Consider the following 19,978-nt stretch of genomic DNA (forward strand, 5'->3'; position numbering starts at 1 on the left):
AAATCCTGGCCAGGGATGGTGTTACCACGGCCATGAGGGCACAAAGATTTCATACCTGGTGGCATGAGGAGGGCAAACCACCCAGGTCACAGTTGTTTCACCTAATTCATCTAGCCTGGAGGAGGCTGAAACGCGGAGGTCCACGGGTCAGCCCGCATTGTAGAACTGTTGCTGTTTGAGGACTTTCTGAAATCTTTGCCTTCCACTCTAAACAAAATGGGTAGTACAAGGTGATCCTCAAACGGCCGATGAGCTGATGAGGTAACTGCACATCCAGGCAATCTCTCCCAGCAAAGGATTACATGTTTTAAAAGATTCACCTATCAGCAGGTCACACAAACTCAATATTATCCTAATAAAGTGATAAATCAGCACCTGCATATTAAGTTTCAGTTCGTTACACACTTTCCCCAGTCCTATGTGCATGGCATGACTTGAACAGACCAAGTTTCAGAAGCACACTGCTGTACCTGGTACGATAATGAACAAACGTCTTGGTATTTAGTTCTAGTTCTGCAATTTACAGACAGTGATGCAATTTTAGACTTCTTCATTGGTATCTCAATGTAAATGGACAGATTATTAAAATATAGTATTTTGCATTACATAAGAAGCATAAACGCTTTGAATTTGAAACGCTGTGAATTCTCGCATTATCTGCATTGATGAGGTGCATGATCAGCAATTGTGCGCAACAAAGTGCGCGATATTGAACTTGTAGACCATTAGAGCAGAATGAACAAACTAGTAAATACATCACACACGTGTTTTACATGACCACGTTAGTATTAAGATCGTCCATGATCAAATGCATAGAACCGCTTATACATGTTGTGTGCTGATATTTTAACCAGGGTCTGTCTTGTAAGATTTCCATTTGTGGAACATTTTGTGATTAGAATCAATGCAATGGCACACACATACAAACAATACAAAATGTATAACAGTTTCAGTAAATGTACTTATGAATAACTAATGTCTGTCTTTGTTACTCTGCTTACCGGAGCGCCGGACTCTGAAGCAGCCCTAGAAGCTCTGACGCCTGATCTCCGCAACTTCACCTTTTGATTTTCAGGAATTGGCTGGAAATTGAAGCCACACCTCATAGATGTACGTTTTTCGTTGTGCAATCGCTCACTGTTGAAAATGCGATGGGCTAAGTTTCGTTTTAGATTCAGCTTTCTTTTTCAGCTGAATGAAACCACTACAGGGATGTGAGCCATCCGTAGAATTTAAGTATGAGAATAAAAACCAATCGTGCAGAAAATGTGCATGACGTTTATTTATTGGATTATTTAATACTTAAACAGTTATGACATATCCCTTTGTTGTTGTTGTTGTTGTTGGTTTAGTTTTAACCTAAATCTTCAAATACTGTGCATCTTGGAAGATCAGTATCCAATGAAATGCATAGTGTTTTAGGTTGGATGTTTAGAGCACAAATGACTGCTGTTCGGCTTTTACTTCCAGATCTTTACAATTCTGGATGAATCTGACAACTTCAGTAAGAGAACTACACCAAAATCATGATAGAACATTTGATGCATTGTTATTATTACATCAGTAATAACGTTTCGTGTAACTGTTATTTAAGGTATCACAATTGTTTAATTGAAACATGCTTGTATGTGGTTGTGTATGACTAACCCTTTAGGTCCAATATGCAGATACATTTTCCGTGCTCACATCACAGGTTCAAGAGAGCTAACACATCAAACCGAGGTGTTCAGGAGAATAGGTAACCAGAAAGTGAATAGTATTACATTTTAGGATGCACCTTATTAATGACTTACAGAAACTGAGGGTAATTTCAATATCTCAGAACCAAAATCATAACCTACAACTACAAGCTCTATTTTAAAATATTTGTGCTGCATGTTCACTTCACTGTATCAATAGGGTGCTGCGCTGTGTCTCGATTACAATTGTCACCTGTATCAATGCTTTCATTGACAATGTATATTACTAGATCAATAATGAACAACTACATGGTATAGAGTTTGCACTGCGGAATAACTGTGTATATCTAGCGATGCTAACTTTGTATGCTCTACAGCATTGGCTTTAACTTTTTCAGCCTGAACACCCACACAGATAACTCCATCAGAACATTGTTATTGGTCTTTCTGTAGTCCTGGCAAACAGATAGATACATGTGTGTTTCTCATTGTTGTGTTGCTTTTTTTATTTTTAATAGTACAAAAGTCAACAAAATATGTTTAACCTTTGTGCACAGTCTGCTGTTAGTACATTGTAAAGTTCAATAAAGTACTGTCCAGACAAGAACATCAATCCCAGAACCACAATTTCTCAAGGTCTGAGCTCCATGTGGAACCCAGAACTGTACACAGTATTCCAGATGAGGTGTAACTAGTTCATTACATTACTTCTCTTGTTTTAAATTCGACACTTTTAACAATATACCCTAGCATGCCAGCACTCATCCCCGGTGTCTGGGAGTCCACCTGTCCTCCCCTAATGCCAGCAGTCCCAGCTCCCTGTAACCTAGTGCCTGCACTAGTTCCCGGTATCAGGGGATACACTAGCCCATCCACACTGACTGACGCCATGACATCAGGTAAAAGCTTGGAAGGGGAAATTTGGTCATAGTGGCCACAGACTCAACCAGAAAAAAGAACAACAACCAGAAACAGTGGATTCAGGAGACATGAACCAAGAATCGTAAAATCATGAGAAAAAGAAAGACAGATGCACACAGACCTGCTGCATCTCTCACTCACTCGAAACTCCACCCTCACTCTCCCAGCATACACTCGATAGAGAGAGAGAGAGAAAGAGATGGCGCCTCTCCCTGGCCTTGAAAGGGGCCAGGTGGTGGATGAGGTGAGGGCAAAGAAACCTGACTCCCACACGGCCTCAGTCGGTGGAAGATAGGGGAGCACACCGGCATTGTGCCCCTGGGATCCTGGACTGTGAGAGAGGCAGACACAGCAGCAAGCAAGCAGCCACAGGGGCAGAACACAACAGAGAGCACCTGTGGAAGAGCAGCTGGAGGGGTAGATAGCAGGGAACAGCAAGGCAGGGCTCTGTGACTAGAGTGAGGACACACGTGGGATACTGCAACTTGAGAAAACGAAATGGTTACAGTCTTCGAGACTTCAGTGTGGCAATATATAAATGAACCCATCATCATCTTTGATCTGTAGTTCAATAAAGGTTGTGGAAAAAATAATGTGTTGATGTGTACATCTCCTAAAATATGCAGTCATAAATCTTGCTTTGTCACCAAGGTATGAATAACATTATATAATAGTTTAGCACTTTGATCAGGATTTCCCATTCTCGCACATTTCCCAGATATTTTATGCTGCAACCTCTGAATGATCGGAATTACTTTTGAAGCAGACACGCTCTTCAACCCTGGCAGCTCAACGTTGGCATGATTGAAAGGTGCCAGAACATCAAGGCACTCATTGATGGCCACATACTCCATGCTGCTCAGTGGGGTTATGACAGTTCCAGTGAGGCAAGGGCTGCTCACACAGCTCAAACAGCCATTGCAACATGTGGAAGGTGCTGATCCACTGCTTCTCCACTTCCTGGAGCAGCTCAAGCTTTGGCTTTCCCAACTATGTTTGGACCTCTGTGAGCCTCTCCATTGCAGTTGTACTGGATTTAAAATAGCCAGCAATTCTCCTGGCTTGTGTTCTGATCTGAAATGTATGATCTGATATGTATGTACAGACTGGTGACAAATTAAAGGAAAAACCTGAATAATTGAGCGGAGGAACATAATGAATGCAGATGCCTCCAAATAGGTGTACTGCATGATACAATTAAACAATTAACATCCTATCATGCTCTGTGGCATGTATACAAATGCTGAGCAGGCCCAGTTGACCTGTTGGCAAGAGGAAAGGATGTCAGTGACTTTGAAAGAGTGGTCATTATTGGGGCACCATAGGCAGTGGTCTACAGAGATGATATAGTCAGATGAGTCATCCTTCACTATATTCTTGACAAGTGGGCAAGTGCATGTGTGGGACACCAAGAGATCGGTACATGCCTGACTGCTGAGTGAGGGGGTCAGGAGGCTCTGTTATGCTGTGGGGGCATTTTCTTGGCATGGTCTGTGTCCATGGCCACTTGTCCCCTTAGAGGGACGGGTCACTGCAAATCATTACAAAGTTATTCTGAATGATCACCTTTATCCTATGGTGACACATTTCTCTCCTGATGGGAGTGGTCTCTTCCAGGATGACAATGCCCCCATTCACAGGGCACGAGGGCTCACTGAATGGTGTGATGGGTATGAAAATTATGTGAATCATATGCTATGGCCTTTGCAATCACCAGATTTCAACCCAATTGAACACCTATGGGAGATTGTGGACCGAAGTGTCAGACAGCGCTCTCCACCACCATCATCAAAACCCCAAATGAGGGAATATCTTTTGGAAGAATGGTGTTCGTCCCTCCAGTAGAGTCAGAGACTCGTAGAATCTGTGCCAAGAGCATTGAAGCTGTTCTGGGGCTCGTGGTGCCCAACACCTTACTGAGACACTTAATGTTGGTTTTCCCTTTAGTATGTCACCAGTCTCAAAAAATACATACACACATGTATGTATTATTTTTTTCTCAATTTATATAGACAAACTCCAATAATTCAGTCTTATAGACCACACCTAATAAGGGCAGTTGGCTGTGGCAGTAAGCCATTTAAAACAGGTTTCACATTAGGCATTTTATATGTATTTCCTGGCATAGTAGCTAAGAAACACAGCTGTGAACCTGATGTTGTAGGTTCAGTTACACACAGGAGTTATTTAATATGTAGGTATTGATTTTATAATATAAAGTAAAACACAGTAAGACTATTTGTTTCATATTGCAGAAACATTTCAGTCCAAAGTTTATTGTATTTTAATGTTTAAGGTATTTCAATAACCAGTTATAAACACTGGATAAATAAATCCCATAATGGCGATTGTCCCAGAATGAGTTTTGACCTTTGGCGTCTCACATTCACTTCGTAGGACAGATGTACCTCTCGAAAATGAATGGAAACGGAGGCGGCATTGCACCTAATGCCCGGTTTCCAGTGGCGGACGCTGCGGCCCGGACGCGCCGTGTTTACAGCCGGTTAACTGGACGTCCGTCCACTGAGGACACGAGTCCCTGTCAGAGGAGCGAGTTTGACTGAGACACAGGAGGACAGCAGACACACTGTGCCGGAGATATAATCTCAAGTGCCGGTGCGATGACCAAGAAATGACAGTTGTATTAGCAGCATGGAGTGAAATGCACGTACAGAGACAGTGATACAGTTCATATCAGCGCATTAAACCCCGAGATGCACAGACCGGCGCAGCGCTGACTATTACAATAAACTGAAGAATAATAATGTATTAATACTGTATGACAGCTGGCCGGGGTTCAGGCTGTGTGTGTGAATGTGCGCAGGACAATGCAGAGACAGTGTGAAGCAACACGAGTCATTAACGTGTCCATTGACAAGATACATGAATGGATACATAAATTAATACAGCAGATCTGGGTTTCCTCTAAAACATGAAGGGCTGGTCAAATAAATGCGTCCATAAACGCCATGACTGAGACGCGCACTTCAGTTCAATTATAACCGGCTATATTGTATCCGGATGATCAATCGTTAAACGTGTGTATTGTGTTTCAGGTTAAGGACGTCTGATAAGTACATTATAAATAATAGTATGGTTTGCAGTTACAGATCTGTAGTAAGAGTAATAAGTGAAGGGAGTCACGCTGTGCCTTTTAAAATGCATATATACCAGCACACATGATGACGATATAATAACAATACATATTCGCTATGTAGTATTATTGTTGCGCATGGAAACGTATTCTTATGGGGACGTGCTTGTGTGAATATAATGTCTCTACACGTTCAGCTCTTCCTAATATCTCTGACAGAAACGTGTATTTATTACGCTGTTCACAGTCATGTAAAGCACACGCAATAAAACACGCACAGTGCTGTCCTCTCCAGTGTCTCTGTCTGTTTGAACACGAACACAATGCAGCCCCGCAGTGGAAGGGTTTGAAAAGACATAAGTAATCCATGATGTAACATCATGGGGAACAATATTTGTGTCAAGCCTTTAGATTTTAGCATGCAACATGTATCTGCTTCTCCATTAACGTTTCAAGAGAATAACCACATGCTTTTCAAACTGATACATTTATCAGGTCCCTGCTACTTGTCATTCGAGTGACACAATCTTATAAAATAAATGTACAAATATTGATTATGGATATTTTTACAATTCAGATTACATTTTTAACAGCCACTAACGTATTAGTATCTGGGGGCAGAAATGCATACTTTTTTATTGTTTAGCAAATTAATCTGATATAAAATGTAATTCAAAGCTAAATGCAACTCTACAATTTGTGAGTATCGCTTTTGCAACCAACCACAAAGTCTGACATTTGTCTAACATACAGTGACATGTTTTTTGCCTTTCAGAAATTCACAAAAGAATTGATTGAGATTTATTATTTTTGTCATTTAGCTGACGCTCTCATGCAGGGCGACTTACATTTGTACCAATTTATATAGCTGGGTATTTTACTGGAGCCATCTAAGTGAAGTACCTGCGCACGGGTACAACAGCACTGCGACACCCAGGATTTGAACCGACAACCTTCCAGTCATGAGTCTAGAGCCCTCTCCACTACTTCACAGTGCTGACTTTTATTTAGATTTATTAATTTATTCATTTACATTTATCTTGATAGGGAAGCTGCTGATGCAGCTCAGCAACAGAGGCTCCAACAGGGGTGGCCAACCCTGGTCCTCGAAGGGCTACAGTGCCTTGTGGTTTATGTTTTATTCAGACCATTAAGTCTTAACAGCTTAATTAGACATAACATTTATATGCATTCAAAGCATCTAGTGATTGTGATGTAGAGAGACCTATAAACTCTGCAGAATTGTGGCCCTCCAGGAGCAGGGTTTGAACAGGGGATCTTTGCTGCAGATCACTGTCAGCAGCACACAAGGGCTTATAGGAGTGGCCCTGCAGACTTTAAGACTTTGGACTATGCAGCCAGGGCACCAGACAGCTGCTATTGTAAATAGTTGTTGTGTGGACTTGCCATCCTGTGTGTGTCAGTAAGTGCCTGTCATAGCCTTCCTCCCCTTTCCCTCATGTCTACGTGTATGTCACTGTTCAGCCTCTGTACAGTCATTGAATAAACAGCAATTCCTTGGCTTTCCAATTACTTAGAACCTATACAGTCCATAACTGTTACACTTTTACTGGTTACAGAATGATTAATAATGTGTTTAAAGCATTTTGAAGTGAAAACTGAGCATTCGTAAATGTAGATTATTATTTTTTCAGTCAGATAATTAAAGTATCCCCAAAAAATCTACAACAGGAATGTTTAGACATGTTATTTGAACAATTAACATTAACACTTAAACAAGAAATTACTTCTATATGTGGTAAAATATAGTGACATTTGCTTAATAATAATAATAATAATAATAATAATAATAATAATAATAATAATAATAATAATAATAATAATAATAATAATAATAATGCATTTTAGCCCTTTTGCTATGTGGATTCACCAGCCCAAAACAAATAATGATAGGGAGTCGGGGTTTCTGCAACAGGTTTATTTCTCAGAACAAACAGACTTTGAACAGACGGCAGGAGCTGGGGTACCCTGTGATCAGCTCCTCCAATCATGACACCCCCCCCCCCCCCCCACTCTGTTCCTGCACCGAGTAGACACATGACCCCGGATGCCCCCACAATACAACAAGAACAAACATCCAACACAAACTGCCCCACCGCAAAACACAGAGAACTGGCAGACACACACACAGTCCCAGATCGCTGCAATAATAATCAGTGGCGTCATGCCATTGGGGCACATGCTTCCTCAAATAATTTTAATTGTTCATATTGTTTTTGTCAAACCTTTGTAGAAACATTTCTGTAAATATGATCCCTCGCCACTTATAGACCCTTAAACATCATCGAGTCTCTATCTGGCACACCGGTGTCTCTGGTGTACGTTGTGCGCAAAGCAGCAGGTACAGTACATCACAGACTGAACAACACCGATTATTACAACAGGTTCTTCAAAATGACCTCTGTTTACACAATTTAGTTTATCTTGCTTATTCAGGGGCAGTTTCAAGTATAAATGGTTTGTCTTTGTTTTGTTAAAATCAAGTATAACATTGTTTTCTTAGTTGATTTTTTGGTGGTAATGTTTTCTTTGTTTATACTGATTACAATGTGCTTAAAACAATATTTAAGGAAATAAAAAATATAGGCATTGTTGTTTTATCTCTCATACTATGTTTTTATAAGGCATACGTGTCTATAAATGTGTTTTTACAGAAATGCAGAATTCTAAAACGTGTAAGTGGGGTGTACAGCATCAATTCCTGTATATTTTACTTTTGGTACTTTAATATTTAAGTGTTCCTTAAATAATAATTCCTAATCCTAAATTAGCAGAGAAGAAAAATACATTACAGATACAGTTTCCTCCAGAATTATTCACATCCTTCATAGACTACAGTGGGTTTAAGTGACAAATGCAATTGTACATTTGTATTTGTTGCAAAAAATGAATGACAACAGAACTATTTTAAGACATTCAGTAATGGACTTGACTAAAATATATTTGTCCAACATACTTGCAAATGTTTTCAAAAACAAGATTCAAAATTATAATAATAATAATAATAATAATAATAATAATAATAATATTAATAATAATAATAATAATAATAATAATAATAATAATAATAATAAAGCCTATGTTTCTACTAATCAAATGTTAATGTATGTGAGATTCCAAAGACCTGAATCTAGCAATGGACATAGCTTTTAGTCACCATCTCTATTTTCAACTAGATGTGTGTGTGTTTGCAGTTTGTAGGCTGCTCAAAACAAGCCTCATCTTCAATGCAGAAAAAACCAATCATAAATCCAGACTGCAAACTCTTTGAAGGACTCATACCACGAGTTACGTCGTTTCTCTTCCTTTTCTTCAAAATGCTCTCTCTCTCGTCTCATCCGTTCGCTGTCTTCTTTGCTTCCTTCTTTCTTGTAAATTTCCATTTCACTCGTCTTCTTCTCCTGCACTTCTCTAGCCTTGGTGGACTTCATCTGGCTAATTTCTTCAATTTTCTCATTCAGCTGTTTGATTGTTTCTTCATAGCGCTTCATTTGCTCGTCCTTCTCTTTTTCCTCTTGTCTCCTCGTTTTCTCTTTAGCTTCCTCTTGCTGTCCCTTTAGGAAGTCTTTTCATTGTTAAACATTGTGAGGAAGAGACACAATCAAGAGAACAATCATGCCGCCGTTTTTAGAAGTTAGTGCAATTAACATTTATAGATCTCTACATATCATTAAATAAAAAATGAATTGGAATTTAAGTCATTTAACTCAATTTACAGATATCTGAAATCCACATTATCTGAAACAAATTCAAAAGATAGGTCAAATTAATTTAACATATCATTTTTAGATATCTGAAAATAACTTCCTGTCTATTTTAAGATTTCTGAATTGCCCTCTTGAGTCCATAACTGATCAGGGTCAGACATAAGTCTTGAACAAGATCACAGCATAGTGAATGAAGTAGATGCATGCCTCTATCATTCAAAAACATATTATATAATGTACACATTTAGAAAATATGAATATAAACTTAACTCTACCTAATGGCCTTAGACATTGTTCTTGGAAAAATACTTATTTCCCTCATTAACATGCAAATCAATTTATACCTTTTTTGAAATGCATTTTTCTGGATTTTATTATCTTATTCTGTCTCTCACTGCTAAATTACACCTACCATTAAAATTATAGACTGATCATTTCTTTGTCAGTGGGCAAACGTAAAAAATCAGCAGGGGATCTAATACTTTTTTCCCTCACTGTATATAATTGCTTTCTGTGTGTGTGGAATAAGCAAGATTATTTGGTCATGTCATACAAGGCATTGATAACAATTTCAAAATGGTCTGACTTTTACTTTTGTACCACAAGCTACAATTTACCCTGTGCATGAAATAGCTGGGGGCGTCCCCTGTGTCTTTTATATTCCAAATGAGTTATTTGCTTGGTAGGCAGACTGAAAAGTTAACTTGAACTATTTTAACTGCAAGGCAGGAATACACTCAGGACAGGACGCCAGGCCAATGCTGGGTAATACACACACATACAGACACACACAGGGCAATTTAGGATGGCCAATTAACCTAAGCTGCATGTCTTTGGACGGTGGGAGGAAACCCACATGGACACGGGGAGAACATGCAAACTGCACATGCCTTTGTCTTATGATTATCACCCATGTGTATGGGGCACCAAATGTAAAACAGCGCACACTTTTTGAGTGTCTTTTTTCACACATTTAACTTAAACCTTGTGATTTTTCCACATTTAGTAAATACTTAAGCCATTTTTTCCAAATTTATAAATATTTCATTTCCCGCCCCTCTGGTGCCGGTCAGCCTCTCACAGCAGTGGGTGGGGCTTCAGTAACCCTGTAATGGGAGCTGTGTTTCGGTGCGTCGGGGCATCAGATTGTGATTGTGTTTCCATGGTGCGATCAGTGGTTTACTGGCTCTCAGTGAAAACTGAATTAAAAACAATCACCGATCTGCGGATGTGGTGGGAGGGTCAGGGCAGGGTTTATATACAATGAGCGGCCAGCAGAGTAGCTGCCCAGGGTATGTAGTATAAACTCAAATATTTTCCCCTTTGAGACACTGGCCCACAATCACACCAGCATATTTGAGTGATAATAAATAACACAAAGTCCTGCTCATCAGTGCTCCACTCATATTGGATTTATAATAAATAACACACAGTCCTGGTTATCAGTGGTCCCCTCACTTGACCACACTCTAAGAAGAAAAGATTCTAACAAGAAGGGTTTCCTGGCATTTATATTTATATTTAACATTTATATTTAGACTAAATATTGATTTAAAAATTATATATTTATTTTGTGACTCAGAGATTTAGGATTTAGTTAAATATTTAATCAAATGATAAATATTTATTTTTCAAAAAAAGGAGATTTAGCATTTATTTAAGTATTTATTTAAATAAACAAAATATTTATAAATGTGGAAAAAATTGATTAAGTATTTACTAAATGTGGAAAAATCACAAGGTTTAAGTTAAATGTGTGAAATAGACACTCGGGGAAAAAAGTGTGCGCTGTTTTACATTTGGCGCCCCATCGTTTTTTTATTTTTAAAACGAAACAATGCTGTCCCACAATCGTTCTGTTCCTCCCACAACCGGGAATGGGCTTCACAATGGCTTGGTTTTACAAAAAGCTATGGGACGAGTCCGAAGATGGATGCTTAAACCAGTGGAAATGAGGTACAGGTGTACTGCTTCAATGGTCAGGCATTTTTGGGACCCATGCTTATCATGTCAGTATTTGATAGGTGTATTTACATTTGTGTATGAGCTTCATTAATAGGTCACTTTGTTTAGATGGGAGTATTGAAGAGCAGTAATTCATTACGCTGCATGTACCGAGCTTTTGGAAAACAATACACCTACAGCAGGGTATTCACCTAAATCAAGGACTGGGATAAGGAAACTATTAGAATTATTTAAGGAAAAGCTGCAAATACAAGTAAACATGTTAAAAGATCAATTGTACAAAAACTCTGTATGGGGGCAGATGGCAGGACCAGGATTGAAGTTATTAATCCCAGTAGTAATATTTCCCAGTGAAAGCTTCATTTTCTGCTTCTTACCACTCATTTCTGTTTCTTTGGCTTGTACAATGGTGTCCACTTTCTTTATTTCCTTGGCATAAGCCTTCATGTCAAAGAAAAATCTGTCCAGAACCTTTTTTGCCTAGGCAAAGTAAAGCAGATCAGATTTGATAAGAATACAATGTATATTATTCTGCCCAAACAATACTATACTAAACAATGCATATCAAGAACTGTGTCACAAGGGAAAATACAGACATACTTGAAGTTGGAATCTATGAACAGTACAGATACTAAAACTCTACCTGAACTTCACCCTCCACCTGTATGTTGTATTGTCGTACAATATCTTCTAGGTCAGCAGTAAATTCTTCATATCCCCCTGCTCGGATGTAGTGTGCAGAGTCTAACTTTTCTTTCAGGCCACTCTGCAATTCCTCCAAGACAGAGGTGCACCTCTCTTCTGACTTACTCTCAACAGCATGATGTAAGGCTTTATATTTGTCTCCCAAGGCCACCTGGTATATGATGGAGAATATAAACAATTAGAGATGACTGACATATTGGATGCTGCAATAAACAGATTCAGCATTGCCACACACTTGAAAACTGGGAAAAATATGAATAAAAACTATTAATTTAACAAAAACTAAAGTTAATTGTGCATGCTCTTTGAAGAACGCCCGTGTGCAGTTCACACTCCGTTGTAACCTACACACCTGTCTACCGAAAAGAATAATGTAAAATAATTGCAACAGTTCAGTACAAGCTGATGGTTCTTTTGGAAATATAGGGTGATGGGGCCATTGAATGTGCATAAAATATTTTTGTGATTGTCGTGACTTTTCTGATTTTCCACACAGACTTCCAGCAAAGCAGCTCCAGGGTTAGCACCCCCGTGACATCATGGCATATTTTTCGATCTATGATATCTGGTACATAGAATGAACTGGAAAATGAACAACTCAATCCACAGAATGTTTCTATTTATAGAATAACCTGAGAAAATATGGATTTTCAGTGGAGTTGCCCTTGAAGCCTTAGTGAAAAAAAGCCAGCTGGAACAGTCAGTGGTAGGGTATAGTTTCCAATTGTATCCCTTTCATCTTTTTTCTTATAGGTGCCCTTTAAAAGGCAATTGGAAACTGCTAACTCTGCAGCTGCAGCATACCATGAGCTTGGAGAGGTAGGTGTACTGTTCATCCTTCATGGAGTGCCTCAGGAAGATCTGGACGGCCTTCTTGAAGTGCTCGGTGTTGTGTATGGAGAGCACCTCAGTCACAGGAGAGCGGCTCATTTCTCTGGTGTAATATTCCAGGGCCTGATTTACAGCTGCGGAGTTCTCCTTGTGTGCCAGCCTCTCCACAGCGCTCTCCACACAGGGACGCTTCCCACTGTTTAGGGCTTCCACATAGGTCTCCACTAAAATGCCCAGCCCTGCAAGATCAAACAGAATGACATTACTGTGGATGTCACGGCTAGGGTCTTTACTAAATGGACTACATTTCCCATGAGGGTAAGACTTCATATATTAATTAATGTATTAATGCTTTTAATAAAGCTACATTACCCAGCATTATAAAACCATGTATAACATTATTTCAATCCATGACTGGTCAAAACTTAAATACCAGTCAATGCAAGAGTGAAATTATCCAGGACTGGATTTTGAAGGAAAACTACAGCACCCAGCAATTCAATATTACAGGGAAAAGAACATTAATCTTTACACACATAGAGACTTTGTGATGCCAGATGTAAGTAAGTTAGTACAAGGCAACAAATTAACAATTGAAGGTAATGATGGTTGGAATAGTCTGGCAAGTCTTCAACCTAATTCAAGGGAATTGTAAACTGGAAATGCATTATTTGCAAAATGACAAAAGCAATAAAAAGCATTACTTTTGCCCGTCACGTTATAAGACTCATCCACTATCTTTGTCTCAGCCATTCTGTAGATGTAACTTGAGAACTTTTCAAATTCCGCAACAAACTCAGGGTCAAACTCGCTGTCGTTTAGCTCCTGCAATTTCTTCAGCTTGGATCTTCCCGTCGGAGTAACGAATCCAAAGCAATTGCGAGTTGGGAAGTAGTTTCGAATGGCTCGCCTTAAGTTGTTGAATCTCTTAGCACTCTCATCAGTATCTGAAATTGAAAACATGAGCCAACATTTATTCTATCAGTGGATTTTTACTTTTGGAGCAGAAGAACCTATCAACTTTATTCACATTTCAATTGGAAAAATTAGATATTACGTCTTTGGAGTTCCCCCTCAGCTCTGGAACAATTCCCATGCAGATCCCTTTTTCAAGTCCAGCTCTTGGTATCATCAATATGAGTCACTCAGTTCAGATAAATAATTAAATTAAAATGACAAAAAATGACAGCTGGACCCCTGACAACCCTTCCTTGAAATGATCTCAATTAGAGTAGTCAAATCCTCACTATAATATCTCATCCATATAGACTTACTCCTAAAACATATTGCTCTCCTTTCTCCATCCTGGAGCGTTGACATTGTGTATAGAGGCAAGGAAGGTCCACCAACAGCACTACATGCACTAACACAACCTGATTTCCCTCAGAGGTGGCCCATTCAAGTACTGGCCAGCCCCAGCTTTGACCGTCTCAGAAAGTTCAGTAGGATATGCCTGGGCTGTGTGATGCCAGTACCCTGACCTCCATTGACTCAGTATGAGAGGGAGGTAGTCTTGTAAAATAGATGAAAGCTTAGATCACAGACACCTTTTTTTAACATCAGGGTGTGCTCCAGATAGCGGTCTGCAGTGACCGTCTCTCCATTGATGTTCAGTTCCAGTGTTAGGTCTCGGAGGGTCCAGACAAACCCTGGGAAGAAGCTCACAAACTCGGCCCCTTCTTGTCCATCACTTTTGGTGTTCATCTGGATACGCTGGGCCAGTTCTGTGACAAAGCTATGAGGTGTGTTAAGGAGAAAGATCTTGAAAAGTAATACTTTACTAATATCCTAATGTTAAACCTTGCATTTAGGATAATTTAAGATACATTTAAGATGATCTAGCTGTGATGTAGACTAGGACTGGACAATTCCAGTTAGTCTGTTTCATAGGTACATTTCAATTAGCCTGAAGAAAAACAGGTGATTTGCCTTTGAACCCATTAATGACTGGAATTAGTTAATAAAGACCTGAGCTGGAATGAAAATCAGAAACCTCTCTCGGCCTTGAAAAATTGACTTGCCTCCCCTGATGTGGCAGATATATATTTTACCAGAGTTCATCATTTCTATAATATCACATGAAAGTTCAGTATTGTAAACTGTTGCCCATGTATGTTTTAGTGTAAGAATCACTTTCTACTCTCTGTAGTGCACAGTACACTATACTCAAAGATACAGAAGATCTTGTAGTGAGTGCTGGGTAATGGTCCCCTTGCTGTTGTAGACAAACATGCTGCTGAGAAGAATTGCCAGAGTGAAGATGGAGTGGTCGTTGTCTTCATCTCCCTGCATGAGAATCACTTTTTATTGAGAAATCTCCATAGTATTAATCAAACAAATCATAGTTTCCTATTGTCGATTAACAAAAAGTTAAAATGTATAAACTTTGACTATAATGTATTTTCTCTGGCTAAATAGTCTAATCAGGAAGACTGAACAGCTCAATATGTCCCTGACAAAACCTCACAGTAATTGTGAAACATAATCCATGCACCTCTCACCTAGAAGAGCAGGGATGAATTTTGCAGTGGTCTGTGTGATTGTTTGCAGAGGATTATAGAGTGGCTTGTATAGTGACTTTATTCATATCAAATATCTTCTAGTAACCCAATGGGAAATGGTTATGTTGACATGCACTTACCTTCTCAGCATCTCCAAAGCCCTCTGTGTCCAACAGGACCAGTGTGTTGTTAGGTTTGGTGGGATGTCTCAAACACCACATCCAGATCCCCTTGGTAAGAGACTGAACAGTGGCACCCAATTCAAACCCTAGATCAAAGAATAGCAAACACAAAACTCTAAACTTACAGAAAGCTGCAGCACACTTAAGTATGTCATGTTTTGGAAGGACAGCCATTTGGCTAGGAAACCAATGTTAACATCCTGGCTTTTACTACAATAGGTCATCATGAATTGCATCTGGTTTCTCCTGTTGCACTCCCAGCAGCAACTGATTTTCCAATGATACCTGAAATGTAATTCAATCAGCCATCGAGTGCTTGTTGAATGCAATACATAACAGTTGATTGTGTCTTTCGTGCTGTAGACAAACCTGTTTCTGAGAATAACAGAATATGGCGATGCAGGGAACACACCACCTAAAAAGAAGATCAATAGGGTACACTGGTTGAATACAACTCAATCTTCACTGTTGATCTGACAGGCTAGCCAGTTCCCTTCATGGACCCGACGAGAGGGACAGTAAAACATGAAGGCATTCTGGGCTGATGGGACCTCACCTTTCTTCCTTCCAGCCAGGCGGTTCATGAGGTAGGATTTCCCAGAGCGGGCTGGCCCAGCCACCGCCACCACCACCACTGGTCTGTCAATCCTAGACAGGATCTTCAAAGCCTCCTGCTTGATGGATAACTTCCCTTCATTGTTGACCACCAACTCAACTGGACTCTCCATCTCTTCTATTGGTGCACTGGCACCTCCATGCAGCTGAGGGGGAACGAGACAGAGACTGGGACTCTTCCAGATGTCAGATATTTAAATGAATCACATTCACACAATGGTACATGTGTGTCTCTTACTGACTAATAAGATTACATTCTTCACAGCACATTAACATGGGTCACAACTAGTAACCATCTGTATTTTACAAGTACCTACATTATACCCCATGCCATTAGTGCAGTAAATTACACCAGGATTTTAGATGTGTTACAATAATTATTGAGTGCAGTTTCTTAATATGAATGTTGTTTGTTGAGCCAACACCTTGTTGCTCTAACACACTTACAATCCTTTGTGTTGCCCTTCAAGTTGATTAGCCACTTGGTTTCACATTCAGTTTGCCTGAGGCACTGCTACACTTTGGAGACAGCCTGCTCTTTCATATCATTGCAAACACAAAAAGCCTAGACCAAATACAAATGCTGTCCTACACTTAATTTGCAAATTACAAATGTATATCCTATCGTATATTATTTTATTGCCAGAGGCCACTTTCTACCATGTAAAAATTAAGACTGATAGGGTGGAGGTTTGGATTTGATACTTTTCCTACAACACAGATGCACTCTTTGTCACTACCCTAAAGGAATGCCTTTGTATACTATAACACTATATGGGTGTTACACCCGCTACCTGACAGTTCCCAGGATTCTCATCTACCAGTCTCTCGATTCCCGATTCTTGGATTTTCCTGACAAGCCCGTTCGCCCGATCTCTTGACCACCCGCTAGTGCCCTTGACCTGGAGTTTTGCTTAGCCCTTATTGTTCCCGTTTGTCAGCATTCGACCCCTCGCCTGACCTGACTTGTCCATTGTGCTCTGCACCTGGGCTCACCACACCTGGCGATCCCCGGCCTTACAATGGGAAACTCATAGTCGTTATATTTTCTCAAGTTTAACTTGCTGGCTGGATCAAATGCTAATATTTCTACTGGTTTAATTAAACATTCTGGCACTAAACAGCAGTAGTATCTGGGTAGGATGCAGAGACAAACATGCAGTTTTTAGAATTGGGAAAGAGCAAGAGTTTTTTGTAATTATTTTCCTTCTTCAAACATGTGTATCTTCCAAACAAGAGTATATACTCACCAACTCAGACTGGTCTTCACAAGACTCCCCCCCTGTACCTCTGGGGCAGGTGGGGGGTGGAGAGGCAGTGTGGAGCACTGTTGATCCCAGTACAGGAACCAGCAGACCACAGAGCTGGAAACACAACCAGTGACTGATTTGATTTGTATAGGGGAGTCAAAAAGGCCATAAAACATTGGTTTGTGTGTGTGCTATATTGGTTTGTGTGTGTATTTGTGCATACTGTATTGTGTACTTGTGTATGCAGAGACATCGCAATGGGGTAGGCAAACCAGGCAATTGCCTGGTGCCCTGAGCTGGAAGGTGGCCCTTCAGTGGGTCCCCCGAGGGGCAAGACGGAAAAACTCTGCGACCGGAGTAAACACCGTCAGCAACCCCCCCGGCTCTCACAGGAGAAAACCCCGCCCCCCCCCCGTCACAGGAGAAAACATTGTCACCCCCCCCCCACTCTCACCAGAGACAACCCCGTCAACCCCCCACACCTTCTCACCGGAAAAGAACGTCTGCATCCCCCCACACACACACAGGAAATATTTTGCCTAGGACCCCTACAGACTCTGGAATTACCATCATGTTTGTACTATATTGGTTTGCATGCACATTATATTGGTTTGCATGCACATTATATTGGTTTGCGTGTGTACAGTATCAGCTGATGACTTGACTCAAGTGGGCGGCGCAGGACTAAGGGAAGGGAAGTCAAGGCGGAGGCAGCAGAGCCAGCTTTGTCCTCAAACAACACATTTCTCAGTGGCTTAACCATGTCACCTGAGCAACACATTACAGACTACTTTTAATGTATTGATCAAACCGTGTCCGTTCAAAAATAAATAATGCCTCATAATTTAAATTTAGTTTGTTAAATAATCGCGGAGATTGCTTGTTGCTCTATGATATACCAATTTCAGTTGCACAGCTTATATTACGCTTTCTGGGGGTCTTCTGTGCATTAGCAAACAGTTCCAAACAGACTTGATGTTTTTTTAAACCTTTTTGCTTTACTTTCCAATTATACAGCACAACACTTTGCTGTAAAGATGGCGGATAAAGAAATAACTGTGGTCCACAGGCATGCTGGCAAATGAGGGATAGCGCTCTTTTAGAAGAAAAATACCAATGTAATTGTATATTTTCAAAATACATAATGGATGCCTGCTGATAAAGCAGTGGCAATTGATTGGCTGTTTATGAAGGTTTCGATCTTAGTTAGCCTACATCCAACAACTTTTATTTAAGTAATGGACAGTATGCAAATCAAGTGTTTTAATATTTCGTATTTTCATTTACAGTCATGGTTACTGGATAGTGTGGGGGATTAATACATCCATGTGAAAACACTGGGGATTAAATGATAACGTTGACCCCCCTGCTAATAGAAAATACACAATAGCTGTTAAATGTATTAGAGGAAGAAAAAAACGCATGAAATCGCCACCGAGAACAGGTTTGTATTTCTCTGGCGGATTTCAAGCGGATGCGGTTTAGCACAGAAACCGAAAGTGATGCGGCCTCTCGCCGAGTATGAAACGAAACTGAGCTCTTAATCAGTAACACAGTAACGCAATACAGCCATTCAAATACACTGATTATCTGTGTTAAACTAACACATACAGTGAAGTAGCTTTTCTCTTCTTTTCTCTTCTTTCCCGTAAAGCTGAAATTGTAGATCGTATTAAGTTTAAGTAGAAAATTAATAGATTATTATTTTTGTGGACCTTACATTATAATTATTATTAATAATAACAATAACAAATTATAACATCAGCAATAATAATAATAATAATAATAATAATAATAATAATAATAATAATAATAATAATAATAAAAACAATATGACATCAACCTGTGAAAAAACAATCCCTTCATAATTCAATTTTTGATACTAAGTGGAATTGGCTAAGCTAAAGCCTATACTGTTCACAAGCTGATATAATGCCACATTAGCGATAAAGTTGTGTTAGATGTAATGAAATTGATCATTAGGGTAAAGCCCCGAACTCACACATTTATGATTATGACAGCATGTAGAATTGTGACGTGTAGAATAATCTTACCAGTGTGCACATCATGTTGTGGGTCAGTTCCCGATGCAGATCCCACAGCAGAAAGCTCCTCAACAGAAGCAGATGTGAACTGGGTTTGTGTTCTCCTGGGCTCTTGGAGAGAACAGGCACGGCTGGCATGTGTTGTCATACGAGCTGACAGTGTACCATGAATGCACTGAGTTTCAGGGCTGACAGACACTTCTCTCACAATTCCCCTACTGGTGGAAAATAACTATTTTCAGATGTTTTCAGAAATTTCCCCCCCTAAATAAATGTGAACAAACCATTTTTGTGTTGTTGTTCAGACTATTATTAGGTATACCTTGCATGGATAAAATGTGAGAATAAATGTAGTTGAATACATCTAAATCTTAACAAGGCTTTGCAAATATAAAGATATTATGCTTGGTCATCTCCGGACGCCTACGGGCAGGTTTTAGGACGACCCGACAAAAATGTATT

At 39.8% G+C, this 19,978-nt stretch overlaps 1 protein-coding gene across 2 annotated transcripts; it reads right to left on the reverse strand.

The window, feature by feature from the left end:
• Positions 1-7,941: 7,941 nt before the first annotated feature.
• LOC136753610 (guanylate-binding protein 1) lies at positions 7,942-19,702 on the reverse strand. 2 transcript variants are annotated; one of them, XM_066709874.1, is made up of 11 exons: positions 19,526-19,702; positions 17,472-17,585; positions 16,163-16,367; positions 15,565-15,692; positions 15,100-15,209; positions 14,471-14,658; positions 13,628-13,870; positions 12,897-13,162; positions 12,031-12,243; positions 11,765-11,867; positions 7,942-9,280 (listed from the first exon to the last, which is right to left on the reverse strand). In XM_066709874.1, exons 1-11 carry the CDS (start codon positions 19,652-19,654, stop codon positions 8,940-8,942), a joined length of 2,040 nt encoding a protein of 679 aa, XP_066565971.1. In that variant the 5' UTR covers positions 19,655-19,702; the 3' UTR covers positions 7,942-8,939. The 2 variants fall into 2 exon arrangements, with proteins under 2 accessions (XP_066565971.1, XP_066565972.1); XM_066709875.1 differs by lacking the exon at positions 13,628-13,870.
• Between the last annotated feature and the right edge of the window lie 276 nt (positions 19,703-19,978).

Source organism: Amia ocellicauda, chromosome 7, assembly GCF_036373705.1.
Source record: "Amia ocellicauda isolate fAmiCal2 chromosome 7, fAmiCal2.hap1, whole genome shotgun sequence".
NCBI lineage: Eukaryota > Metazoa > Chordata > Actinopteri > Amiiformes > Amiidae > Amia > Amia ocellicauda.

Excerpts from the sequence above, each read along its gene's own strand:
- LOC136753610 (XM_066709874.1), bottom strand. The coding sequence starts at position 19,654 with ATGCCAGCCGTGCCTGTTCTCTCCAAGAGCCCAGGAGAACACAAACCC. Across the intron at positions 15,693-16,162 it reads CCTGGCTGGAAGGAAGAAAG|GGTTTGAATTGGGTGCCACT; the intron begins GTGAGGTCCCAT and ends TCTTTGATCTAG. Across the intron at positions 15,210-15,564 it reads GCTTTGGAGATGCTGAGAAG|GGAGATGAAGACAACGACCA; the intron begins GTAAGTGCATGT and ends ATTCTCATGCAG.